The sequence below is a fragment of the Macaca fascicularis genome, chromosome 7 (assembly GCF_037993035.2).
Source record: "Macaca fascicularis isolate 582-1 chromosome 7, T2T-MFA8v1.1".
Taxonomy (NCBI): domain Eukaryota; kingdom Metazoa; phylum Chordata; class Mammalia; order Primates; family Cercopithecidae; genus Macaca; species Macaca fascicularis.
The window spans coordinates 144,280,666-144,308,563 of record NC_088381.1 but is presented as its reverse complement, the minus strand read 5'-3'; the positions used below and the strand labels follow the sequence as shown (position 1 = coordinate 144,308,563).

The window sequence follows — 27,898 nt, the reverse complement described above, 5'->3', positions numbered from 1 at the left end:
ACTGCCCTCTCGGACGTGTCTAATTAAAGTCCTGATTGATAAGATGAAGAAATCCCACCCGGATGGATGTGTCCCGGCCTCTCCCTCCTCTGTGCACTCAGCCCCTTCATTATGGGCGACAAGGGAGGGAGATATAAAGCACCCCAGGAAATGCTTCTACAAACCAATCAATATGTCCTTTTGTGCGATGTGACGGGGCATGCGGCATAGCCTTTTGAACCATTCCTGGGGCCACAGAGGCAGCCAGGCAGCTGGGAGAGCCCCTTGCCCCCAGCTGGTGGGTGTGGGGGGCTGCTCTTCCACCCCAGCCTGGGTCTGCTATGAGAGGCCGGGCCAAGGCGAGAGTCTGGCCAATTCTTTCACCCAGCCTGCTTTCTCTGTCCAGTGAATTGTGGGATTCTGGGGCTCCTTGCAGAGCACACACATGTCCACACAGCTCTACACGGGCCTGTCTGGACACTGTACAGTACATCGTCCATAAGCAGCTGAAAGCTGGGTGGGTACGAATATACACATCTGAGATGGAGCCCGGAAGCTCATGGGGCCCGAAGAGGTGCAGGTGGAAGGGGTAGAGACAATGGTAATGACGATGGCTACCGTTCATGGGCACTGACCATGTGCCCAGTCCTTCATTAAGTGCATTCATTATCTCATCTCATCCTCACCACAAATCCTACAAAGTAAGTGATGGTAGTGGAGATGGAGAAACTGAGGCATGGGGAGGTTAGGTCACAGAACCGTAAGCGTGGAGTCCATGCTGACTTCCGTGATGCCACACAGCAGAGGCTCAGAGCAGCTGCACCCACTAGGGTGTGCCATTTTTGGATATGATATACACATTATTTAGGGTCCTAGAAAGATACATAGTAAATTCATGATACTCATCACTGAGAAAGAGGAGAAAATAAGGCAACTGGAAGATGGAGCACAAAAGAATCAAATGTTCATTTTGTTGTCAAAACCTGAGACACAGGTAACAACATATGATCCATGGTCCATTTGGGGTGCATGCTATTTTTCTTTTTGGGGAGGTTAGTGGGACAGAATCTCCCTTTGTTGCCCAGGCTAGAGTACAATGGCACAATCTTGGCTCACTGCAGCCTCCACCTCCCCGGTTCAGGAAATTCTCCTGCCTCATCTCCTGAGTAACTGGGATTACAGGCCATCACACCCAGCTAATTTTTTGTGTTTTTAGTAGAGACAGGATTTCACCATGTTGGCCAGGCTCGTCTCAAACTCCTGACCTCAAGTGATCCGCCCAGCTTGGCCTCCCAAAGTGCTGGGATTACAGGCATGAGCCACCACACCTGGCCTGCTATTTTCTATTCTTTAAAAAAAGAAAACCTATTTCCTAAAGGAACACAAAATAAGCTATACCCCTCTCTTCGAAAGGAGGGGAGAATATGTGTCCTATAAATATGCTGCAATTTCATACCCAGCTTTGCCAAGGACAGGCAGCCTGGAGTTGAGATGTGCCGTCTGGCTAAGAAGAAGACACAGGCAGCCGTGAGGAACCATCTTTGATGAATAACAGATGTCCATGGTTTTGGTGCCCCAGTAGTTCACCCGGCTCTCCTGGCTGGCAGGGCTGGCACAGAGGTGCTAGCCGGGGCAGAGAGGCTGGGCAGCGGGCTCCCGTCAGGCACTCTCTCCTCCAGCAGTCAGGGTGCCTGGGTGCTTGCTCCATGCCCACCTGGGCTGGAGCCAGGGCCAGGGCTTGATGGAATGACACACTGCTGTACCAGCTAATAAATAGAAGTAATTTGATTAGCTTTCTCTAACTGGTGATAAGATCCTGACAAACCCTTTTTAATGCGTTTCTGGAGCAGGATGAAATTGTTTCATTCGGAGAGTAGGGCCCCCTGGGAGTCGCCTTGAAGCTCCTTTAGTGAGAGGTAAAAATATGCCAATCATTAATGAGGGGAGAATTGCAGAGACTTTAATGCAATCAGAAAGAGGGGCCCCGAGGCAGCTCGGGAATAAAACCTGCCCTTAAATCAGAGTGAGGCGTCTGCAGGAAGGAAGGAGGAGGCGATGTAAGCTCGCATGGAAAGCAGAAGCTGCAGGCCCCATCGGGCAAGATGGCCAAGGCCCCGGGGCTTGTGTCCACACAAAACCCTACACTGCGTCAGGGACTCCTACCCAAGGCCGTGGCAGTAGGAGTAGGATTGGGCAAAGGAAGCAGTGTTCATGGAGGGTGTGCTCTCAGCACAGTCCCCCTCAGAACAAGGACCAGGATCTCAGAGTTCCTAGAAAAGTTGGTGATCCACCAAGGCCTCCTTCCTAGGACAGCTGTGGGAACCACAGTTTTGAGAAGCCCTTTGCTGGAGCAAAGAGAAAGATTATTTCCAAGGTGAAAGCTTGCTGATGAAGCTTCAGGTGAACAGTCAAGCACCCGCCCTTCCCCATCCACTCCCCGCCCACACACACACCGACCCATTGCTCATTTTCTGGAAGGTTCTATGGATTCCACCTACAGCACCATACAAGGTGAGAGGAAGTCACAAGGTGTGAGTGGACCCGTCTTTTTCTGAAACTCCCTTGATCTGGAGGCAGGAGTTGAACAAACAGGAGCACCTACCACCACGAACGCTTCCTACCTTCCTACCTAACACCTCTGTCACATCACATCCTGCGCCACCCAGGGCAGCCTGGGGAGGCCAGCTCTGTGGGGAAAGTTCTCTACCTCTGCCAAGTTAGATGCCAGATCTGCCCTCCCACATCATGGGACAGGATGCCTCAGCCGCAGCAGAGTCTCGGCCACTGCAAGTGACTTCTGTCTCTCACTGGCACCTTTAGTCAGTGGCATCCCAAGGTGTCCATGCCCAGATTTGCTCTCTCTGCATCTCTTTCTACGCTTCTCCTAGTCCACACCAAGCCAGCGAATGGCCTGGCTGTGCCTTGAACACCCCTGGTCCATTCCTACCTCAGGGCCTTTGCACTTCCTACATGTACCCTCTGGCTTGAATCTCTCCTCTGGAATCGTGCAGGGCTCTCTCCTTCACCTCCCGCAGCGATAGGGAAGGGCAGTGGGGGTCGCCCTCGCTTCCTTCCTTTACTAGTTCTCTATGGCACTTACCTGTTTGATACACTAAATGTGTTCACCATCTTGGCTATTTTGTCTGTCTCCTCCATCCCTCACCCCCATAAATGTAAGATACACAGAAACAGGGACTTTTGTCTGTCTTGTTCACTACTGTATCCCACACCTAGCACACGCTAGCACATTTGCTGGAATGCATGAGTGAGTGAGTGAGTCAGTGAAGACTGGGTAGCACCCCCCAGGCAGATGCCCCCAGGAAACTGCAGCTCCTGCAGTTTAGCTGTCAGTGGCTTCTTCTCACTCCTGCTCTTGCCCTGGGGATCCTGGGGAGATGTGCAGGCTGCTGGTTTCTGTCACCCCAGCAGGAAAGACAATGGAAGGAAGGGAGCGGGAGGTCCCAGCCATGAAGAGGGTGTCAGAGACCAGGGGGCCTGAAAGCCCAGGAATCAGGGTCTGGTTAGTTTCAAGGACTGCAGAGGGGCAGGTGCAGAGGCAAGGTCATGGGCCTTTCTGCCTCTCCATCCAAGATCAGCCATCTGCTGCCTGCTCTCTATTAAATCATGTAAAACCATGCTCAGGAAGTCATCCTGGGGCTGAGGACACACAGGGCCTCTCAGCCAAGACTTGGTCTTGAGCCCTTGGGCCAGTCTTTTTCCATCACTGAGCCTTGGTTCCTTTGGCTGAAACATGAGAGGAGTGCAGGAGAGGACTTCTAAGGACCCTCAGCACTGACATTCCATGATTCCTGGAGGATGTGGACAGCCTGGACCTACCTGATAATGGCTCTCCATCAACTAAAAGGCAGCAAGATTCTGCAGATTGGGTGAAAAGGGGTCTTTCTGACCTGCTTTCCACTTGGTAAGAGGAAGCCACAGGATGGCATGGCCTGTTTACAGCACAGACCCTGGGCCCAGAGTGCTCGGGTTTATATCCCAGCTCTGCCCATTATTTGCTGTGCAATCTTGGATAAGCGACTTCACATCTCTGTGCCTCATATTCCCCTTTGGTAAAACAGGTTGAATAGTAGAAGCTATTCTGGGGTTGTTGTGACAATTACATAAGATGATATTAACTATACCCACAAAGTGCTAAGCACTGGGTGCATCATGAGCATTCAGTGAATGCTGGTTGGTGTGATTAACTTATGACACCTGAAACCAGAGCTTGCAGAATCAGGACAGGGGACAGCCCAGCAGGTAAAAGTCCAACTTAGGAACCAACTTCAAAAACACAAAGCCTTGGTGGGGAGAAGAGAATGGCATAGTTGGAGAATTTGCCAACTTAGAACCCACCAACCAGCAATCATTTATTGAGCACCCACTGTGTACAAGACACAAGGGAGGATCTAAAAAGAAGCATGGAGCACCTGCTGGTGTGTTTCCTCTTCACCTAACTGTACACTCTGTGAAAGCAGGGACCATGTCTGCCTTGTCTACCACTGAACCACAGCATTCAGTGCCTGGCACATAGTAGGTCCTTTATAAATCTTGGTTAAATAAATAACATGTGTACCTTAAATTGTACTGGTCCCTACAGCTTCTTCTGTGACCCTGCTACACCACTGTCCATACAGTGGCTTCCAGTTTGCCTTCCCCACCAGACTGAGCCAGCCAGGCACAGTGCCTGTTATATACTGAGTATATACTGGCTCAGAGATTGGGTGAATGAACAGAGGGTTGGTCAGAGGGCAGCAGAATTGCCAAGGCAGTGGTGCAGACAATGAGTAATGCTGGCAGAAAAGAGCCTGGGAGATTGGCTAATGGAGATTCAAGGAGATCAGTGAAGGAGAGCATTCCAAATGGACTCAGTGCAAAGTGAGTTGCCAAACAGGATGGGCCAGGACCCACTGGTGGGCGAACTAAGGGGAACCAATAGGGAACTACAGTGCCCTTCATCAGAGAGGGACTGGCCAATCACCAGGTACTACCAAGGCAAGGCCGGCCCAGAAGGCCAGTTCAGGAATACACCCCCATGCCTCACAGAGTCTCAGAGAATGAAGAGTCACCTCGGGCCTCAGAGTCACCTCCATACCCACAAGGCCCCCATCACCACGTGGCTCCCTGTCCCTGCCACAGACCAGCTGAAACCCTAAGGAGATGGTCAAATCTCTGCTGCCCCCAGCTTCTTCCAGCCCTAGCTAATGGCACCCAAGTGTTTCCGGTTCCCCCAACCCAGCAGCCCCACTTTGGGAAAGGAGGCGGCCCAAAGAAAATGGCTTGTACAGCACAGCAGGGCCAGAGGCTGGGTCACAGCTACAAACTCTCTGAAGTTGGGGAGACATCTTTAATGTCTTCGGGGCCAGCCACCCCTCCCCACCTCAGACCCTTCAGGGGGGCCAGCCAGCAGGGGCTGCCTTGCTGCAAATGACTCCCTTTGTCATTCTGTTTTGTTATGATTAAAAATGCATGTCGCAGGCGAGGCCCTGGAGTGGAACCCAGTTGAAAATTGAATCATTAATATTCCCCCTCCAGCTGATGCCCTGTGCTTCCCAGGCGGCTGTGAGCGCGAGGCATGCAACAGTTTTGGAGTCAGAGCAAGATGAGGAAGACGGAGGGGTACACCGGGCCCTCTACCCAGGACTTGCACCCCATGCCTTCACCTGGGAACAGGTGTCAAAGTCTTGGCCCTTAGAGTTCTCTCTCCATAGTATGTTCTCGAGCTCTGCGCGTGGAACTGAAAAGGAAACCGAGACCTGGAGGCTGGACACGATGATCTTCTACCCCACTGGCCTCCTCTGTCCCCTTCGCCGCCCACCCAGGTCCCTTTGGCTTCCTGCTCTTCATTCTGCTGGTTTCTGCCTGGACTGTTTGTCCTTCAGAGATTTATTACTCTTATTTTACTAATTCTTATTAATAGCTAACATTTAGCTAGCACTTTCTACCTGCCAGGCACTATTTCAGCCCTATACGTTTAGGGGCTTCTGTGGTTCTCCTAACAACTCCAAGGTAGGGCCTTCTATTCCTGCTCCATTTTACAGCTAGAGAAACTAAGGCACAGAGCAGTTCAGCAGCTTGTCCAAGGTCACACAGCTAGCAAGTGGCTGCAGAGTTTGTGCTCCTCATCTCTAGACTTGCCCAGTCAAACATGGTAGCCGAGAGCCGCAGGTGACACTGAGCGGGCGAAATGCAGCCAGTCTAAATTGGGAAGTACTGGAAGTGTAAGATAAATACCAGACTTCGAACACTTAGCACAAGAAAAAGAAGGTAAAATATCTCCGTAATAATTTTTTTTAATATTACCTACATGTCGAAATGATAATATTTTGATATATTGGGTTAAATAAAATATATTATTAAAACTGATTTCAACTGTTTCTTTTGACTTAAAAAAATGTAGCCTGGTGCAATGACTCATGACTGTAATCCCAACACTTTGGGAGGCAAAGACAGGAGGATTGCTTGAACTCAGGAGTTTCAGACCAGCCTGGGCAGCACAGCAAAACCTTGTCTCCACTAAAAAAAAAAATATATATATATATACACACACACACACATATAGTGGTGCACCCTGTAGGCCCAGCTACTCAGGAGGCAGAGGCAGAAGGATGCTTTGAGCCCAGGAGATAGAGGCTGCAGTGAGCTGTGATCGTGCCACTGCACTCCAGCCTTTTTGAGATCCAGTCTCAAAAATTTTAGAAGTGTGGCTACTAGAAAATTTAAAATTACACATGTGGCTTGCATTGCATTTCCACTGGACAGAACTGCTCTGGCCCACGCAGATTCTAACTTGGTTCCCTGCAGGTTCCTTGGGTGGATGGAGGCTTACATGTCACCTCTGCAGAGAGGCCTTCTCCATCCCAAGAGAGAGGCTACTCCAATCATCCTCTGCTTTATTGGTGTAGCATCAGGTTCTCCCACCAAGCACATAATAGATGCTTCATAAATATTTGTTGAAAGGCCATTGTAAAATGATCTGTAAATTGGGGTTGGGGAGGGGACAGAAAGCTGGCTCCTAGGTTTTCTTAAGCTAGGATGAGAGCTAGACACCAAAGCCACAAAGTCCTCAGGAAATGAGCATTGAGGTGACTGGGCGCTGGGCATCTGGACTTCTAAACTCAGTTCTGTGGGCCAGACCAAGATCGGGTCTGGGGGACTCCTGGTGAGCAAAGCCAGGGATGTGGCTGCCCTCCTGGCACAGGAGAAGGGACCAGAATGCTGCCACAAGGCCTCCTGACCCAAACCAAGCAGAAAGAGGCGGGGCTGAGCTGGAACAGGGCTGGGCCTTGGCCTCCTGGTTGCTGCTGCCAGGGTGATGTCAGATCTCCAAATTAGCTAGCCCCCTGGACAAGAGGACAGGCAGCTGCATATCCCCAGCTCTCTGTTGTCCTTCAACCAGAGAACCTTAGAGCATCCATATTCAGCCTTCTCCATTCCACTTCCCAGGTGGGGGAAAAATGGGTAAAGGAGGGAAGTGAAGCTCTGATAGCCCCTCCCCACCCACACACACCGACCTCCTCCTTCTCATATCTTTAAGAGCAGGAGAGAACACATTAGGGACCCTCACTACATGAGTCAGCGCTGTGCTGTGCACGTCACCCGTGTTAGTTCATGTGAGGCAGCTATTCTTATTGTCCCCATTTTATAGATGAGGAAACTGAGACACAAAGGTGCATTCACAGATGGGGCCAGGATTTGATTCTAGGTCTTCTGATCCTGGAGCCACAACATTACCACTGGCCAGTCACCACCAGGCACTCAGGTCAGGGAAATGCCCAGAACTTAGAGAAAGTCAGGAGTCACGCCAGGGCTGGTCAGAAGTCGTTTCTAACGTCCATAACAAGTGTCACATGGCCAGGATTTGGGATAGCAGCTTCAGGGGAGAGGGAGGAGTATGGGGAGATGATCCCTTCCTCTTTAGCCATCTGGTAGGTTCCTATCTTGGCCATCTCCTCCAAGTTCCAGTGTGACCTAGGACGGGCTGTCCCCAGAAACTGAGGGCTTACCTAACTAACCCCATCTCTCCAGGGCAGGGCAAGGCCATCCACAGGCTCTCTAGCTGGGGCTGCTACTGCTATTGATTTGTGGGTGCAAGAGATGAAGACCGAGTCTCCAGCCTGCCACTCAGCTCTTCCGTGGCCAGCCCCACCCACCCTGTGTTCCCAGATTCTCCCAGGACTCCTCCGCATACCCCTGCCTCCATCCCCCACACCTGCCTCCCTTTGTCCTCAGGTTCAGGATTCACCCTGAGCCTTTGCTCACACAGTTTCCTCCACCAGGGACACTGCCCTTGCTTCCTCCATACCTGTGTTTTGTTTCTGATGGGGGCTCAGCTGGAGTCCTAAAGCTTCCGGAAGCCCCCTATCGACCCAGCCACCGCAATCCTCCCTTCCTCGATTCTTAGTCTACTTGCACACCAGCTGCCAGGGAGCAGTCCCCCACCTCTTACTCCAGGAAATGGTCAGGGCAAGCACACCAGGACAGAGTGTGGGGGCAACCCGGGCCAGCGGCTATGATGGCCTCTTTTTAGGGGTACTCATAGGCACCTTCGTGGTTAGTTCCTGCTTTGGGTTGGGGGGTCTTTGAGTTGTCACCTATATGGCTCTGCCAACAACAGTGTAGGGATGCGCCTTGGACACTCTAACTGGACCCCCTCTGTCACCCCCTCTGTCACTTTCAGGTGGGATGAAAACGTAGGGCCAGGAGTTCGTGGGATTTGGTCCTGGGAAGACAGCAGCCTGGCTCCCAGGACCCCACCCCACAGCACTGACCCTGAGATTTATTTGGGTGCCAGCCCCTTGGGCCCCAGAGGGTAAACACCACCCTGCTTCCTAGATCCCAGAGCCTCCCTCAGAACCAGGGCCCATCCCGGCCTGCTGTGGGGAATGGGTACACAACGAGAGGGAGGGCTCCCTGCAAGGAGGGCCGCGAACAGGTGTGTCCGTCATTCCCTCTTCTGCCTCCCATCCCTTGGCCCCAGACCCTCACCCACCCCACCCTCAGCCACACTCAGTCCCTTCCCCCTTCCCCTCCTTCCCTCCCCCACCCAAACCTCCCCAAGGACAAGCAAAGTTATTACAATAATGAATTAGCCAGCCCGCTTACTGCCGCCACTGGCGAAGACAATTATCCCCCCCGCACATCCCTAGCCGCTGCTCGGCTCCCTCATAAAGACGGGCTTTTGGGGCCGCTTTGTGCTTTGATTGGAAATGAAGAGATTGCTAATTAGGGAACACCTGCTGGGACCCGGGCTGGCAGGAACAACGGCAGGACGGACTGAGCGGCCATTGCAGGCGGGGCGGCATGTGCATGTGAGTGTGCGCCCGGGTCTGCGTGTGCCTACAAGGGTGGTGGGGGGAGGTGAGAGGAGAAAAGAGAGCCCGCGCTACATGGGCACCTCGGTGATTTAATCCAGCTCCCTGCCACCCCACCTTGGAGCCGTAAACAAAACCCAGACATTTTATGGAGCTTTTCACCTTTTAAAGGATGCTAATTTGTTTATGGGCGGCTATAATTCTACTTGTGTTTGCATAGGTCAGTGCCTGGCGTGTGCTGTGCATGTTTGTGCTGTGCATGTTTGTGCTGTGCACAGCTGTTTCCAGCTGGGCCAGCCGGCATTGGGATGCACGGAGCCTCCCAGCTCCCTGCAGAGGGATGGGGATGGGGAACTGGCACACAGAGAGAACCTGCTGGCCCCGGGACCTCCTGGTAGCAGTGTCAGGGACACAAGGTCAAAGGGAGTTAAACCTGAGATTGACTCGATTATTTATTCTAGGGCTGGGAACCTCCCACTTCTCCTTGTTCTCTCCCGGGCCCTGGGAAGACAAGTTCTCAAGTGACCCCTTTCCCAGAATGTGATCCAATTTGACACTGGAGTTAGTGGGGTGTGGTGGCCAAACAGGTACCCAATTGCTTTTTCCTAAATACCATAAAATACTGGCTGCCAAGCCCCTTCCCTCCCCTTACCCTCCCACCCCCATAACCATGCTGACACTCAGCTCCCTTCACAATCTGACTATTCAGCCCCTGCTCTCTTTTGAACTGAACTCCACAAAAATGTATTGAGCAACTACTCTGTGCACCAGGGATCACACACACACAGCTCTTTGGGGAATTCTTTTGAATATTTGCAACATAGTTCCTGCCTCAAGAGATCTCAGTCCTGGAGGGAAGACAGACGCAGCAGCACATAACTGGGACTCAGGGGCTGCTGCAGACTGGGCACAGAGTGCATGTGTGGACAAGAGCAGGGGAGATGATATCTGCAAGAGGAGGCATGAGGAGGCTTCTCTGAGAAGGGGAGAATCGAGCAGAGTCATGAAGGGTCTGTGTGAGCCAGGACGCAGGGATGCAGCCCAGCCTGGCCCTCGTTCAGGAAAACAGGGTGTTGCCGCATAGCTGGTGCATGGAACTCAAGGGCAGTGGAAGGGCAAGAGGGCAGTGGAGGTGGGTGTGAGCCCTGGGAGGTGTGTGGGGGGTGGTGGGGCAAGAAGGGCCCTGGCCTTAAACGAACGGTGGCACCTATATGCGGGCGCACATGCACGTTTTTAAAGGCTGCCTGCAGCACTTGTGTCTGGATTGGGGGCATCGATAGGAGTCCCCCCAGAAGATGATGGTCCTGGTCCCTGACTGAGGGAGATTAAGAGGCCTCCCAGCCAGTACATCTCATTCCTAGACCAACTCTAGCTAATTCCTCTCTTTCCTGTATCTTCCTACATTTGAAGTTTCTAAAACACACGGTAGAGCTTTTGCTAAAATGCACACAGTGTCTCAGCAACTCTGCAGCTCACCCCAGGAGGTTAGGACCCTCACTGAGGCCCTATATTGGCGTGAGCACTGGACCGAGGGTGCTCTGACCACCAGCCTCAGTTTTTCATCCTATAAAATGGAGAAGTACTCCTTACTTGTTTGAGGTCTCCTCTGTAGCTCCGATATAAATGATCCCAGAGTTCCACAAAGCATTGTATGGGGCTGAAGTGTGGTATAAGGTCAAAAGCACAGGCATGGCCAGGCACGGTGGCTCATGCCTGTAATCCCAGCACTTAGGGAGGCCGAGGTGGGCGAATCACCTGGGGTCAGGAGTTTGAGACCAGCCTATACAACATGGTGAAACCTCGTTTCTACTTAAAAAAAAAAAATTACAAAAATTAGCCGGGTATGGTGGTGCATGCCTATAATCCCAGCTACTCAGGAGGCTGAGGCAGAAGAATTGCTTGAACCTGGGAGACGGAGGTTGCAGTGAGCTGAGATCGCGCCACTGCACTACTCCAGCCTGGGCTACAGAGTGAGACTCTGTCTCAAAAAAAAAACCAAAAAACAAAAAAACAAAAAACAAGAAAAAAGCACAGGCATTAGAGTAAGACCTGGTTCAACTTCCAGTGCCGCCATTCAACAGTCGTAGGCCGTAGGAGAGTCATTTAACTCCCCAGGGCCTGTCTTTCTCCTCTGGGGGAGTACAGTATGCACTTCCTTGGGTTGCTGAGCCTGAGAAGGGATGACAGGAGAGAGCGCAGTGCCTGGCTCATCATGATCATCACCATCACCATCATCATCATCATCATCACAAGCTGAATACTTTTCCAGGAAGTCAGGCTAGAAAACCTACCACCTCCCATAATGTCAAATATCCTTTCGGTAGAATTTAACAAGCATCTCTATTTTCTGAGACACTTGTCCAGTTTCCCCCTTGGACTCACATGAGCATAGATACCTTTCAAGGAGTTTCCAGACCTGTCAGAGAGAAATGGGGAAGCTGGCCAAGTCCCAGGAGGTGGAGACCAGTGGCTTAGCCCACCCCCACGTGGGTCCCCGGCCCTGGGTGGCACGCAGGCAGCTGCACATGCAAGAGACACTAGGACACCAGGCCTCTTGGTTGAGAACCCCTTGCCAACCACTGGCACAGGCTGGGCAATGTGAGCTGCTGGTAGTGAAGGACAGTGGGCCATTTGCCCAGCAGCCAGGAAGGCCCCCAAAAGAGACACAAACACAAGCCCCTGAGGGGTGGAAGGCACAGCTGCGAGGTCACCTGGCTCAGACCTGGGTTCTCCCAGCCCAGGAAGCTGCCAAAAACTGGGCATGGGGTCCCAAGACTGGGCTGGTGCTGGGCCCAGGCGTGGTGGCTCTAGCAGATGGTGGCCTGTGCACCCTGGAGCCCTCCCTATGCCCAGGGACGTAAATATGTCAAGTCTGGAAAAAGCAGCTGGCAAGAAGGGTGCTTTTCTCCTCGCTCTGTGCAGGGCACAGCCAGAGAAGAAAGTCAAGGGGCCTTCCAAGGTGGAATTGGGTCCTAAAATTGGAAAAGCAGGGGGAAATCATGCAGCCCCAACGTCTTCCAAAGCAAACCCCATTCCTACCCTCTACACACTTCTACAGCCAAACTCTTGAGTCAGCAAAGTTCTAGATTAGACTGACCTTGTTACCAGCAACACTCCTCTCACTCAATGCTTTTGTGTCCACAAATGCTCAGGAACACTCACTGTCCGTGAACTTTAGCTACAAGAGGAGTTGGTGCTTCCCCATGCCTCATCTCCTTTAGACCTTAGAGTAACCCCACAAGATTAGATTTTATTATCCCCTTTGCACAGACAAGAAAACTGAAATGCAAAGAGGCGGATTAACTTACCAGGGATCCCAGAGCTAAGAAACAGCAGAGCCAGAATATGAACCCAGATTTGCCCAAGTCCAAAGTCTGGACTTTTACCATCCCCTATGCTGTCCTCGGGCCATTAGCTGTCCACGTGTAGGTTCCTTCACTTCAGCACCGTGACATCATTGCATCTTGTTTCTTTCTTTTCTTTTTTTTTAGTTTCAGCAGTGCCTAGCACAGAGCAGGTGTTAAAAACACACTTGGGCGTGGCATTCTGAGTGGGTGTACAAGAAACCACTGGGCAGGCACAGGCACTCAGGCTGGCACAGAGTGAACGCATGGGTCCCTGAGCACAGATGTGATTGCAGTCAGTGGTGGATGCCAGGCATGTGGAATGGGGGTGCTTTACTCTTGGCCTTTATATCACTAGGGAGGCTTCTCAAAATAAACATAGAGAAGATGTGATGTGGCATTGGGCTGGGGGACTCCAGCCTGTGGGTATGTAGCACAGGTGGGTAATGAGAAGAGGAACCTGAGTGCAGTAGAGGAGTTCACTCAGGGAGGCACTCAAGCCCTTGGGGCCTGGGATAAGCTGGGCTGTCCAGAGTTACTGTGGGCCACCACGCCCTCATGGCCCTGACCTCCCGCTTTAGCCAACCCCAGTGTTTCCAGAATTAGGTATCCAAGCCCTATTGGTTTAGCGGCAAGATAACATGAGCTATAAGAGGCAACCAGGCTTGAGTTTGAAACTTGTCTTTGTCATTGCCTAGATCTGCAGCCTCCTCAGGTAGTCTGAGCTGGGAGCTTCTGTTCCCTGAGCTACAAACTGGAGACATCACCTACTTCGAAGGCTTGCCGTGGAGATCAGATGCATTAATACGAGAAGAATTTGACCCAGGACTCTAAACGTGGTCCTTTGGCAATACAAGTTTCCCTTCTCCATGCGCTTGCCTTCCTTACACACCCCGTCTCCTTCCCCTTGAGGTAGCCAGACAGACGACAACGAATTAAATCTAGCAGACAACCCCTCCCTTTCTCTCCCCACTCCTGCCCTAACTAATTTGATATTTCAAACACCAAAAGAATAAGAATTTATCTTCCTGTATTTTTCCCATGCAGAGCCAGGCACATGGACATTTATAAAAAGTGTTGCTTGGGGCCGGGCGCAGTGGCTCACACCTGTAATCCCAGCACTTTGGGAGGCCAAGGTGGGCAGATCACCTGAGGTCAGGAGTTCCAGACCAGCCTGGCCAACATGGTAAACCCCATTTCTACTAAAAATACAAAAATTAGCTGGGCATGGTGGTGCACGCCTGTAATCCCAGCTACTCGGGAGGCTGAGGCAGGAGAATCCCTGGAACTTGGGAGGCGGAGATTGAGCCACTGCACTCCAGGCTGGGTGACAGAACAAGACTCATCTCAAACAAAAAAAAAAAAAAAAAAGAAAAAGAAAAGAAAAGAAAGAAAGTGCCGCTTTGTAACAGGCGATGCCAGCATTCCCTATCCTGGCCTTTTGCTGAAGGGAAATCAAAGGCCAAAAGACTTCCCTGTAGGAAGGCCATTGTAGGGAGCTCCTAATTCCATGAAAAGGACCTGGAGGGAAGCTGTCCTCCTTAGAAGAGAAAGAGGCGATTTCTTACTTTGTTTCCAGCCCTCCACCAACAGCACATATGTGGCAGTGAGTGATTCCCCTTCCTCTGCCTTTGCTGAGCCCAAACTAGCAGAGAGAAAGAGAGATGTAACCCAAGCTCCAGACACTGATGGTCTTCGGAATCCCTCTTTTTGTAGCCTGGAAGCTTCAACACCCAGGGTCCTGGTTCTCTTTGATGGATTCTACCCTGAGCTCAACCTGGAAAGAGATGGAAGCTCACGGTCACATTCTAGAGGGACCCCCACAGAGAGGGAGGGGATGAGGACCACGCTAGGGCATCAGCTCCCATCGTCTTTCTGTCCTAGATGCTGTTGGTGCTCTGCTCAGATCCCTCTGGCCAGTGATGCTCCCATCCCCAGCTGCTAACAGCTGCTAACAAAGGGTCTGCGAATTGCCCAAGACCCACATGAGCCCTCATGGGGTCCAGAAGGGCCTGGGAGGCTAATCCCTACCCGCTGGGGCAGCTCTCAGCCAATGACTGATTGACTTGGGGTTAGAACTGACCAGTCTCTGTGCCTCAAGGTTGGACAACTCTGCAGCCTCATTTATGCTCCTGGATAGGCTGAGGCTAGACCTCAGCTGAGTCCACATCTTTGCTCAGCTTCCTGCCGCCCTATTTTTCCTTCTTCAGTCCCTTACAGGATTCCCCAGACAGCACTCCCTCAACACAGCTCTTGCCCAGAGTGCCCGTTTCAGGCTCTGCCCCTGGAGACTCTGACCTAAGTTAGCCTCCTCCCCTACCTCTCAGAAATCTTCCCCAAACAGCCAGGGTGACAATGGAACCCAAGAACAAGGGAATGCCAAACGCCATCTGGCAGAGATACTTACATGCCTCCTTCAGATGAAGAAGCACCAGTTATGCGGCAGACTCACCCACTCTGGGGAAAATTCCAGCCCCTGAACGTGCAATGGCCCCAGAAACCAGAGAGAACAGCGTTGGCCTCCTCTGGGTCACTCCCATCTGGAGAACCAGAGCCTTGGTCAAGGCCACCACTTGGGAAGTCAACAGATCCCACGTAATTCACCCGAATATGCTGTCACCCTATAGCTGAGAACCTAGGAGCCTCTATCAGGAGCAACTACAGTCACATCCAACACACCTCCACTCCCCAACACGGGAACTTGAGTGGGCTCCTTATGAAAAGAGAGACCAGATTGGATGCAGTGGCTCATGCCTGTAATCTGAACACTTTGGGAGGCTGAGGTGGGAGAATTGCTTGAGCCCAAGAGTTCAAGACAAGCCTGGCAACAAAGTGATAACCTATCTATCTCTCCAAAAATTCAAAAACTTAGCCAAGCATAGTGGTACGTGCCTGTAGTCCCCACTACTCAAGAAGCCAAGGCAGGAGAACTGCTTAGCCCAGGAGGTCAATGCTGCAGTGAGCTGTGTTCATACCACTCCACTCCAGCCTGGGCAACAGAGTGAGACTCTCTCTCAAAAGAAACAAAAAAAAAAAAAAAAAAAAGAGAAAGAGAGAGAGAGACCAAAAACTGGGGAATCTAAGAATGCCAGACAAGATGGAAAAAAAAAAAATGTCCCCAAGGAATGCGAATGCTCTAGAGACAAAAAAATCTCCCTGTTCGATCATCTAACTTCAGTGATCTGAGGTTTTCAATGTGACACTGTGGTGCAGAGAAAAGGGGGAAGTGCTGAACATTGGAAATCACATCAGCGACTTTTAAACATCTGCTAGCATCCCCCAGACACCCCCCACCCACTGCATTCAGGAGGGAGATTGCAGGCTGTGGGAGCCCCTGGAGAGAAAGTGAAGCCAGTGGAAAGGCAGGAACCTGATGAACCTGTGTCCACGGAAGGTCACGGGCAGAGAGAGGATAAACACTTTGTCCCAAACAGTGAGCGCATGCTGGACTCCATCCAAGGTGGGGAGATGTTATAACTCTCCTGAGCAATGTGATTAGCATCCCAAGAGCCAAGGTGGGCGGATCGCGCAGAGATAAAGGTCACAGGAGAGTGGGTGAGGAGGCCAGCTGCCCAAGGCAGTGGCATCAGCATCGGCAGGAGACCCCACTGCCCATGCCTCACTCCCTCAGTGAGAAAGCTTGGGAGTGGAGTAAGCTTGGGACAGCCTACACGGAGGGATGAACATGTTCATGTCCCCCAAGGGGTTAAGATGATATTATTGGTGGTGGGAGAGGCGATGGACTACCAGTTTCAGGTCTCAAGAAAGATGACCTGTGGAAAGAGTATGGTGGGAAAAACACAAGATGTGAAACGCAATGGAATGAAAACATTGTCTATGGGATGGGGAAGGGAGGCTAGAAGGCCAGAAGTAGGGCAGGAGATGGGGCCAGGAAGGTGTGGACATGATAAGGTAGGAGAGAATGAGCATGTGCTTTCGGAAAGAGCTCCCAGCCACACAGGCACTTTGAAAGTCTAAACCTGCAGATTAGGTCTGCATTCTCCAACATGGTTCCTGGCTCCTCAGCAGAGATTTTTAGAAACTGACTTATGGAAAAGCAAGGCTGTTAGCAGTTCCAAAGGAAAGCGAAGGCTGATTAACAGACGGCTGACCTGGCAGAGGTGTCTGTGCTGTCATCTTTACAAGGACGCAGGGACTTGGGGAATCAAAGCTAGAGTATCAGGACCTCTCTTTCACATGGGTCTGTGAAGGGGGACACTCAACCCTTTTTAAAGAAAAGACATAAAAAGACGAAAACTTTGAAAATGTTGAACCGAGTTCAATATACATGTAAATGATACAAAAGGGTATTCATGTGGTTGCCTGTTTGCACTCAGCCCTGTTGCCTATTGTGGAAGGTGACATTCGATGGTACTATTTGCTACCTGGGTGGCCTTAAGCAAGATCCTTAACCTCAGAGCCTCAGTTTCCTCTTTGTATCATGGGAAGAATCCTAATACCATCTTGCAGTCATTCCAAGGATAAGTGAGGTAAACTACAGAAAGTTTCCAGCACAGAACAGGCTCTCAAAAAATGCGTCTTTCCTTCTCCCACACTCAGAAGAGTAATACAGAGGAGGCACACTTGAAAAAGTCAAAAACCAGGCAAGCACTAGACAACAAGGTAAGGAAACAATAAAGAAATGTCTTAGGGAAATGTCATGACTAGGTAATGGGTGAAAACATAGAATCTTTCACAATATAGAGCAAAAGAAAGATACTGAAGAATTCTTAAAGCTTTAAAGTCATAATATGGTTCAACCCCAATGTGAAAACTGCTGGTTAAAGAAAATAGGAGATTTTAGGGGATAGAGAACAAAGCATGTCCCCAGGCTCAGTATGGAAATGACAAAGACCCAAGATTACCTGGACTGTGAAAGTCCAATTGTAAGAACCATTCTTCTGGGAAATTTGGGTGGAAGACTATAGGGAAGGCCTGAGATCAAGGATTCAATATATAAAGGAATCGCTTCATAAATTTTACAAAATGGCAAAGACAGGAATGGAAAGAGGCACAGAGACCAATAGAGTTAAGGACTTATGGGAGAATATTTAAGAAATAAGTTAGACACAGTAAAAAGAATTGTCGCACGGCAATTAATGATAAAATCAAGGCCATTTAGTAAAAAATAAGAAAAAATCTTTATAAGGAAGCACATAGGGACCCAGAAAATGAATAAGGGATATTTTGTACTCTGAGGTCTCTTTATTTAGCAAGTCTCTAAATGTAATATTTTTAAATTAATAGAGTATGATAGAGAGAGGGGAAAAAACCAGAAACAGGCAGTAGAATGGGCATGGAGAGAAGTAAGCATGGCATTCAGGAAACAATGTCATTCCTCCAAGGTGTTTTCAGGGGGTTTGTTTGGGACAGCTCAGTTTACATATTATTACTAACATATTCTCAGTTCACACCACGAAGGCACCAACCGCCATCCCTGACCCATGAGGGAGAGCCTCAAGGGAGGAAACCAAAGCCGCTAAGCACAATCAGCCAGGCCTGTGGCATTTCTGGAAACAGCCAAGTCGATACTGGGCTGCGGGGGTTGGCATCTACTTTTGTATCATTTCTCTCATTAGTACATCCAAAGCGTGTCAAGTGCCTGTCATGTCCAGGCACAGTGCTGGGAGACAGGCCCACCAGGCCCTGCCTACAGAGTCCTTAATTCTGGAGGGGAAACAGACAGGCAAACAGCTGTCATACAACATGATCACTGCCAGGGAGGCGGGGGCGGGGGGCACAGGAGAAGGTCAAGACTGAACAGAACAGTCCTTGGAGATCATCTAGTCCACCCATTTCTTTTACAGAAGAAGAAACAGAGGCAGAGAGAGACGAAGTGACACCTAGAAAGCCATCAGGCAGTGGCTTATGGAAGCTAATGTAAATGCTTGCTCAATATGCTACTACAAAATCAGTTTTATTTCTGTAAGCAGTTTGGTAGCCTCTGAGACAGCGTCCCACGGCATTCATAGAGTGTCATATTTCAAGGTAATATTTCTGATATTTTAGCAAATAGATTCCACAGGTTTAATAACAATGCATCCACTTGCCCTCCCTCTTGCCTCATTACCCATCTTAAATGATTAGGCAAATCATCCCAAAAATAAGTGGGAAAACCAAGGAAGCCAAAGCATGCTTGGCAGATGAGTACAGATAATATCCCAATGAGCATGTATCCCTCTTCTCCTGAAGTTGGTGTTTCATTGCCATGCATATCTTATGGCTGATCCCTAGGCTATATACGGCATAATTTTGCATGTTTAAAAATCTTATATAAATGGTGTCATCCTGTCTCTAGGAATTTTCTTAACTCCCTTCCTTTAGCCATGCTGCTGACTGTCCCGGTCTACCAAGACTATCCATTAGGTTAACACTGGCTCTGTTCCGAAGCTTCCATCATAAAGGGCAGAGATCCGAGTGAAGATTCTGCCCAAGAAAGACGCCACCAACAACCATGTTTCTACTACTCAAGAGTAAAGCCTGAACTTGCAGGGACTCATATCCATCTTGTGGTCTTTTCCCCTGGGCTAAAAGTGGTGCTTGATCCCCACTGGTTTCCAAAGGAGCAACAGCATATGGGATTCTAAAGGCAGAATTAATTCAAGACTCATTACATGAGGGTGTTCTCAATTGAGTGCCCTACAGTAAATAGTAATTACATGTTCCTTCAAGATTACTCTCAGCCCGAGATGGAGAAAGAAGAGTCATGGACGACTGACCACAATATTCCTAATGTGCACACGTGTGCACAAACACCCAGGCTAGTCACAAGTCTGGATTTGGAATTTTCCCCAAGAACATGATGTTAGTTCTCCAAGTCCCTTGAAATATACAAATGGCGTCCCTTAGGGGCATGAGAAATTGCCCGTGCTTATTCCTATTCTTCTTTCTTTGCAAAGTACTCCCCAAAGGTGCACCATCAAATACGTGGCAAACAAGCAACCCCACTTTAGCCATGCTACACAGGGAAGAGGAATTGGCCCTGTGCAGAGACAACACTCCAGTGGTTCTGAATGCTTAGGACACCCCAGACAAGCCATGTTAAATGGCATCCCACCTTCACATCCGGACTGCAGCAGTCCGTGAATGTGTTAGGCTATGGAGAGCAGATTTCCATGAGAGGAAAAAGGCTTGGCCAGGTCGTCCCAAAACCCCAGACAGGCCATGAGAAGATGCTCACTTGGTCATCGGATGTGGGAGTGGAGCCCCCCTCAGCAGGGAATTGTAAAGGATGAGGGCATGTTTTAAACCACCTGTAGATGTTTGTGCACACATGTGCACATTAGGGGAATTATGATCAGCCATCCGTGACTCAATATAGCACTTTCTGCTATACTGGCAAGCTGTCCAGGGGACTTTGGGAGGAATGTAGGAGCTTTGAAAGTTTCCTCTTTCTTGGCCTTTCTGGCACCAGGCCCTGCAAAATAATGATTACAGACAAAATGTCATCTTCCTCACCCACAGCAGTGGCTTTGAGGGTTTATTATCCAGCAGGTACTATTCAAGGGACTTACACAAGCCTCCTTTAATTCTCACAACAACTCGATGAAGGAAGTGTTCTTACAACCCATATTTTACAGATGAGGAAACCGAGTGTGAAGTGGAGAGGCTGGGACAGTTGCCCAAGGTCACAGCTATTACAATGTGGATAAGGCCCCAGTAGCTTGGTGCTGAAGCCTGCTTTTCACCAAAACTGTTTCATGGAGGTCACCATTAGGGGGAATAATTTAGTCTAAAACTGGTAAGCACTTCCAGTTTTAAAGGCCTGTTTATCTTCTGATTTTTATTTTGCTTCACACCAGTGCTGGGAGACACTCAGAGGAGGTGTCAGCCCCACTTGGCAGGTGAAGAAATTAAGCTACAGTGAAACTAAGAACTTGCAGAGGTCACCCCATTTGGCAACTCCCCTCCCAAACCTCAGCCATGCTTCTCACTTCCAACTCTGCTACAGGACTTTTAGCAAACCTGTAGCCCAGGTGTTGGGCCTCTCCAGACACGTACAAGCCTAGGGGCGACTGCTGGGGTGGAGGACTGGGGAAGGAGGAGTATTAAGGCCACAGAGATACTAAACTAGGGTCTCTACAAATTAAAGTCAAAATTTAAAATGCAGAATTTGGAAACTTGTTTTTGAACAAGGAACCCTGACCAGTTTTCCACTAACCCCCAGAGCATACAAAGTCCACAATTTTAATATAACCCCAGATGCACATGTGATGACAGGTTCCTTCCTGAGACCGACTTAGGAGCAAACCATCTATTTCTTTCCCATGTCTTATCCTACCCCTATTGCCATAAACCCTAAAACACCACACACACACACACACACACACACACACACACACACACAGCCTAATCAGCAAAATTTCACTCCCGAATATTGCTAGAAAGATCACTAAGCCAAGTTAATCAATTGTCTCAGCCAGCCACTTGTCCCCAAGAGATGCCTAGACTTTTCATTGCTGTCATTTAACCCTCAGCAGCCTGAGTTTTTATCCCCTGTCTTCCAAACGAGGGCAGAAAAACTGTTCTGGGAAGAATCCAGTATCTAAAATGATGTTCATAACTTGACACCTTTCAAAAGCCTTGTCTGTGCTAATGGAAGCAGACACTTTGGAAAACTTCAGAAGGAAGGTCTTCCTCTCATGTGTACCACCCGGGACCAGAGTGGTTAAAGCAAGAGGAGGAGCACAGGGGGCCCTACAGAGTTTGAACAGCCAGAGGAAGCAGGTATGGTTCAGAAAGGGGAGAGGAGAGAGCATGACAAATGAGGGAAATATTCACAGGAGAGACACCAGTTTAGCAATTAAATTTGACATCGACTTAGACAAAGCTTCTTCACTGAACAGAATAAAATTCCTGGGAAGATTTGTGCACATATGAATAAAAGACTCATCTCATTTTTTTTTTTTTTCCTGGACAGAGGAACATGAAAGCAGGAGAGAGGGACAGAGAGGAGAGAAGGACAGGGGCAAGGACCGTGATCAACGGGTCACGAGCTGACCTAGTAGTGAAAGCAGGTGGACATTCATAGCATCAAATCACTCCTCCTGTGATGAAGGGACTAGAAGTGGCCCCATGAGGAAAGAGCTTCTGCAATTCACTCTGCATGTGTTTACTGAACACATACTATGTGCCAGGCACTGCACTAGGCACTGGGGAATTTCAAAGGTGAATAGTAAGGAGGCAAAAAGGGAGATAGTGACTACTACTAATTGTACTACTACTACTCCTACCAACTGCTAGGAGAGGGAGCAGAGAGGAGAGAGTGAGGATATGGGACATTTTGTAAGTTTGGGTGGCGCTGGGATTCATATTCCAGTCCCCTGCTTCAGTCAGGAAACAATAGCTTAACAGTGGGCAAAGCAAAGCAAGAGAGAGCATTGCCTGGCAGCGTCGTGAGTCCCTGCATAGGGACAAGGAGTGTTGAGGGTCTCAGGACTGCGGACATCCCACGAGGGGACACCTCTTGCAGGAACGCCAGTGATGGAGTTTGGATTCATCTGTCAAGTGGTTGTGTCAAGAGGGAGGAGGCCACAGTAGTCACCAGCTGCCCTATAAAAGCAGCCCTGTTGGCTTCACTGCCAGGACTGGTCTGGCCTGCTCTGTAGGCAGAGCCTAAACTGCCCTCTGAGAATGTGGGGTGGAGGGGGTGCAGGAGTGACTCGGGGACCCGAGAACAAAAGTGCTCACTGGAATGTAAGCCAGGGCCAAGAAATTTGACAAAATTCTCTTTCTACAGAGGGAAAAGAGTCACAGCTTCCTCTGACTGAGGAGTGCTGCCCAAAACCCAGGTCACATCCTCTGCTCTCCCGTAGTGGTTTAAACAGTGCTTTACGGTCCTGGATTCTTCTCAGGTTAGGGGGCTTCCTTATGGAATAGCCCATTGGAGGATGAAGCTGCATGTCTTGCTGACACAGAGCTCTGTATGGCCAACATTCAAGAAAAATATCCCCTTAGTGGAAGGCGCGGGAGCCTGTCTTTAATAGTGTGACATGACGTGCGCAGAAGCGAGTGCTCTGTGCTGAAAAAATAAAAGTGTCAACACCTGTTGGGCCCAGGGTTAAGCACTTCACGTGCATTTCATCTTCCCAACAACCCTATGAGGTTGGTTCTATTGTTATCCCCATTTTGCAGATGGGAAAAGTGAGACCCTGAGGGGTTTGGTAGCTCAAGTCTCACAGCTGAGAAAGGGGAGTGCCAGGATTTGAACTCTGGCTGTCTGGCTTGGAAGGCACACACTTAACTACAGCTCTCTACTGTCCATAGAGCAGGACTTAGGGCAAGAGGGCAGGAATTATCAACGATGAGGCGGGCTAACAAAGAGAAATGAAGCATAGACTCTGCTCTGTGGAGCTCCCGGCCTAATGAAGGAGACACAGAAACTAACAATCACAGCACAGGGGGTGAATGCAGTCACAGAGGGAGACCAGGCGGGGACCCTGAAAGCCCCAGGAAAAGGGAGACGGTGTCCGAGAAGAGGTGATGTAGACGTGTTATAGATGCCACCTTGACTTGAAAGGAGAAATGCAAGACTCACAGGGCACCGAGCTTGAAGCACTAAAGAAAGAACAGTGCCCAGGTACAGGTGAAATAAAAAGCCAAGGGATGCTGCAGAAAGAAAGTCGGCATCCTGGTGCCTCTGCTGACCTCATGAAGCAGGGAAAAAAGGCCCAAGTGAAAGAAATAGAAACTGCTCACTTGGTTGGTGGCAGAAAAAAGGATGTGTGTTCACAGAGCATGCAGAATCCCCCTGTATCAGGGATTCCTGCCCTCCCTTTCCAAGCTGAAGAAGGAAATCTCTCTCCAGGGAAGCCAGGGCCTGTTTCAGCAGCCATATGGCTCTGACTTTCCTTGGAGAAGGAGGGGAGAGAGAGGCCAGAATGCTTGCCTGGACTTAGACTTCTGACCTCAGCTTGGCCTTGACATTGCTCGACCTTGGCCAAGTTGCTTCTCTGGCTGGAGACCAGAGAGTTCTTCACCTGCCTTTACCTGGGAACAGTAAGTCAGGCGGACTTTGAGGTCCTCCGTGAAGAAAGCCAGCAGGAGAACCAAGGCATCCAGACCAAAACAGATCAAAGTGGGAGAAGGGTCCTGTGGAGATGCTAATTGACTGGCTAAAGGGGAAGACTGAGCCCTCCAGCGACATGACCAAAGTGGGAGAGAATCCATTTCTCTGGCCCCACCAGACAGCACAGGAACTCTCTAGCTGCTGGCAAATTGAGCCATACTCCTGTCTCTATGTTCTCACCTCCGAACTGGAGCAGGAGAAGTGATTTGGGGAGTTGAAGGCACATAGCCCCTCCAGGCCCTTAGTGAACGGACGGGCGCATCAGCTGTAGGGGCTTGGAGGGGACACTTTTCTGAGCACATCAGCTGACTCCAGCTTCAGAGCTTGCACCACAGTTGCCATTTTCGCTTTGTGAAATGATTCCCCTCTCTCCAGCTCCACAGTGCCTTCCACTTTGCAAGCATACAAGTTGTACAGAAGCCTGAAAATGCTGATGGCTTAACTGGTTTAATTTTTTTTTTTTTCCCAGCAGCCCTGAGGGGTTTTAACTCTTTCCTCCTGCAGAAACTCTGCTTTTGGAGTTGAATGTTGAAACTCTCACTGGGAGACTCATAAATATTCGGAGTCACTCTCTCCCTCTCTGTTTGATTAGGAAATGAGCCTTTAACTCAATGTAATCCCCAAGCCATTAACAAAAAAGCCCTCCACCGCTCCACTATTAGAATTTCACTCTTAACCCGCTGAGGATTGAATTAGATTAACATAACTACCCACAATCTGAGTTTATTTTCTGTGCCAGATAGAAATGTGTTTTCAAGAAAGGCGAAAAGGGGGAGGGAAAGCAGGAGGGAGAGAAAGAGCGGGAGGATAATGAAATGTAAAAATAGAGATAAGAAAAAGATGGACAGATATACTATAGAAGTGAAGTGATAGGTCTTTGGTTTTAAAATCCTGCCAGCTGCCATTTTAATTGATGGGGTATTTGGAGAGGCCTCAACTATGTAAAATCGTTTGAATTAGGGGAGCACTTTCCAGGTATTTGCGATTCCCTCTTCCTGCACCTGAGCCTGCTGCATTCCAAAGCACCTGCTCATTGCCCCCACTGTCCCCAATTTGGGAGGAGGTCAGGACTGGATTCCTACGTGTTCAAGGGCGGTGGGGGGGACCCATAAAACAATGGTGCATGCACACAGGAAACTGCTTGTTTACATTCAGAGAAATAAACAATGACAAGGATGGAATGGGTTAGATTTTGCAGACATGAAGTCACAGACAGCTCCGTAACCAATTGCATTTAAGAAATCAGTTTGAAAAAAAATGAGTTTGATGGGAGCTCAAACCACATAAAATTAATCGTTATTGAAGCAGAAACTAAGTAATCAGAGGCTGTCTCATGCAAATACACTGAAGTTTCCCTGAACCACATCACTGTAACTAAGCCCAATGGGCCAAATCACATCCTGACTTGAGGATGAAAGCCAGGCCCTCTATCACACTGTCAGGCAAACCCCTGTCTCACCTGAAAGGATCTACATGTAGGCCAGGGAAGAGGCAGTTTTTAGCTAAATGTCTCGACAAAATATTCTTCTCTCTGACCACGAAGGCTCTGAGAACGCAGAACTTGTTCAGGAATGCAGGACTCTCTCCCACTGCATTTAATCCTGACACACTGGGCCTGCACAGTGGGCCAGGCAGGCTCCAGCGTGCGGGCTGGGGAAGGGAGGGAGAATTTGCTCTTGTACTAAAAGGCTTTTGTAAAAGCCACACTTTCTCTCAAAAGCCATCGAGATCTGAAAGTCCTAGAAGTTTGGCTTTGCCAACAGCGAACTTCTCTGATTTCTGAATGCAATGTCTCAATCACTTCATTCACTTGAGCTTTAATTAACAATAACCCACCAAATCCCACTTCAGCATTATGGTGAAAAAACCTTAGCAGGATATATTTACCAGAATAGAGGCCCTTGTAACAGGAAGAATAATAATGCTGTATGGATAATACACTTTAACACCTAGTTGGTGCTTGTCACCCTCTGGAGTTCTTAGACTTCACCGTCTGTACTAGGTCTTAAATAGTGACATTTACCCCCTTGTACACCAAACTCCTTGTTCTGACTTTCTCCACTACTGAATGCGGTCTTACTGGCTGAACATGGGACGTTTACCTTCTAATTTCTCATTGCTTCCTGATCCACTCTCCCATCCAAAATAATGGATGAATGGATTAAAGATATTAATAACCCTAAACAAAATGCAGCTGAAAACATGGAACCAGAAAAAGGAAAGTTAAGGTTTCAGAAAGGTTACAATCAAAATGATATCAAATTGCTTCTCTAAACGTATGTGTATATATCCACATTTATTTAACTTTCATCAAGTTAGATTTGCTGGTAAAACTATTTTGTTTGTGATCAATCAAAAGCAATACAGGCATCTCTGCTTTGTTTAATGCTTTTAAATTGTTGGAAAGATTATTTCTTTGTAGGATATTGTTCTCCCAAAGAAACCAAGGAGTCCTCAGCCATATAGCATATGGTATCCGTTGTATAAATAGAAACTCATGGTAAAAAAAAGAGGTACATTTAAAAAGTTGTACTTAAGTATACATTAGGCATCATTACTTTTTTTGCTTTTCCAAAATGTAGGGCTACTTTTCCTTTGTAAATTCTATAAAGCAAATCTTCCCAAGTACAGGGTTTCGGGTGAATACTATTCAATATTCAGAAACTAAAGTCCCAAACGTCGCACAGGAAGCTCGTGGCAGGTAAACCCTGTGGACACCAGACTATGGCTGGGGAGGCCCCATCTAGAGCTGCCCAAGGTGCACTCAGAGCCTGCACACTATTCGAATTGTCTGAAACAAGCACAGCTTTGACAAGCCTCGCGATATTAAGTTTCTTCCTTTGCGAAGGATGCAGAGCAAAGCAGTCAACAGCCCTCCTTCCACACCTGGCTTTGGCCTGGGACTCTTCCTCCCAGCTCCCAGCAAAGTTCCCTTTCAAGATTAAGAAGATATACCAAATGAGGGAGCCAATGACAGCCGGGAAGGCAGGACAAACCCTCAGCTCTCATCTTGACTTCTCAAAGCAAACTTGCTCCGCGGAGGGGAGGGGGAAAGTCATTTTCTTTAAGGTGCTGTGGAAAACTGGTCATTGGGACTGTGGGGGCTCTCCCTGAACCTGCAAGTTCCCACATTGAAACCAGATCTTCCAGGAGCCCCCATCATTACCTGTCCTGTGGGCACTGGGTCTTCCTGGGTAACCTTCCCCAACTCGCCCTCCACCGGAGCTGCCAGCAAATAAAAGTTTTCACGCTGGGCGACACCTCTACCCTGCTGAGCCGCATGTAAACTTCCCTTGCCCTTCTGATGTACTTACTTTTTTTTCTCAGTGAAAACAAACAAAAATCAAAGGGAACTCACTGCTTCCAAATGAGTTTGTGTCACTGTCCCACCTAGCCATTCGGAGACCCTCTGACCTTCCTGTGACAGTCTAAGAAAGGTACGGTTTTCCTCTCGGCCACACAGGGATGCTTTAGAGTGCGGAAAACCAGGATGAAAGAACAGGCATGGGGAGATATTTTTATCCATTGAGAGAGAGAGAGAGAGAGAGAGAGAGAGAGAGAGAAAGAAAGAGAGAGGGAAAGGGGACAGAAAAGGACCCGCAGAGTCTGGGGAGGAGAAAGGGAGAAGTTGGCTTACTCACATGCTTGGGGCTGGCGTGGAGGACGGGGCTGGTGTGGAATGTGCGGCCCCCTCAGGTGCTTTTGGTTGCTGATAACTCGTTGCTCCGCTCCTCCGGTACCAGCTGACAGTCCCCTGTCTGTGTCTCTTTGTGACTAAGGACACAGTACTCCCAACCTATAAATAGATCCCGACTCCGTGATTGATATAACAGGCAGCTGACAAAAAAAAAAAAAAAAAAAAAAAAAAAAATCTCACAACCATAACCAGGTCTTAAACAAAACAGCAAAAGGCTCTAGACTTTCAACTCCACCGAGCCCCACGCAGACTCCACAGCCACTGGTGGATGCAGGAAAGTGTGGAAGAAAAATATACCATGAAGGGAAGGAGGAACTGGGGGAGGGCAAGGGAAAAGGGGGGATGTGGAAGACAATGACTTCTCTAGTGGTGTGTGGCAGTCACTTGGGGTCACAGGAGAGCTGGTGACTGATGGTCTGGTCGGCAGAAAGCAAGGGGAGGAGCCAGGGCAGGAGGTCCTGACCTGGAGAAGGAGAGCCACCCCCTCTCTGGATCC

At 49.3% G+C, this 27,898-nt stretch overlaps 1 protein-coding gene across 1 annotated transcript in view; it reads right to left on the bottom strand.

The window, feature by feature from the left end:
• ESRRB (estrogen related receptor beta) overlaps positions 1 to 27,481 on the bottom strand; it is a 189,966-nt gene extending 162,485 nt beyond the window's left edge. The window contains exon 1 of the mRNA XM_015454025.4: positions 27,347 to 27,481. Coding sequence (XP_015309511.1) covers positions 27,347 to 27,348 — 2 coding nt within the window. The 5' untranslated portion in view covers positions 27,349 to 27,481. The remainder of the gene's footprint in view (positions 1 to 27,346) is intronic.
• Positions 27,482 to 27,898: the final 417 nt, after the last annotated feature.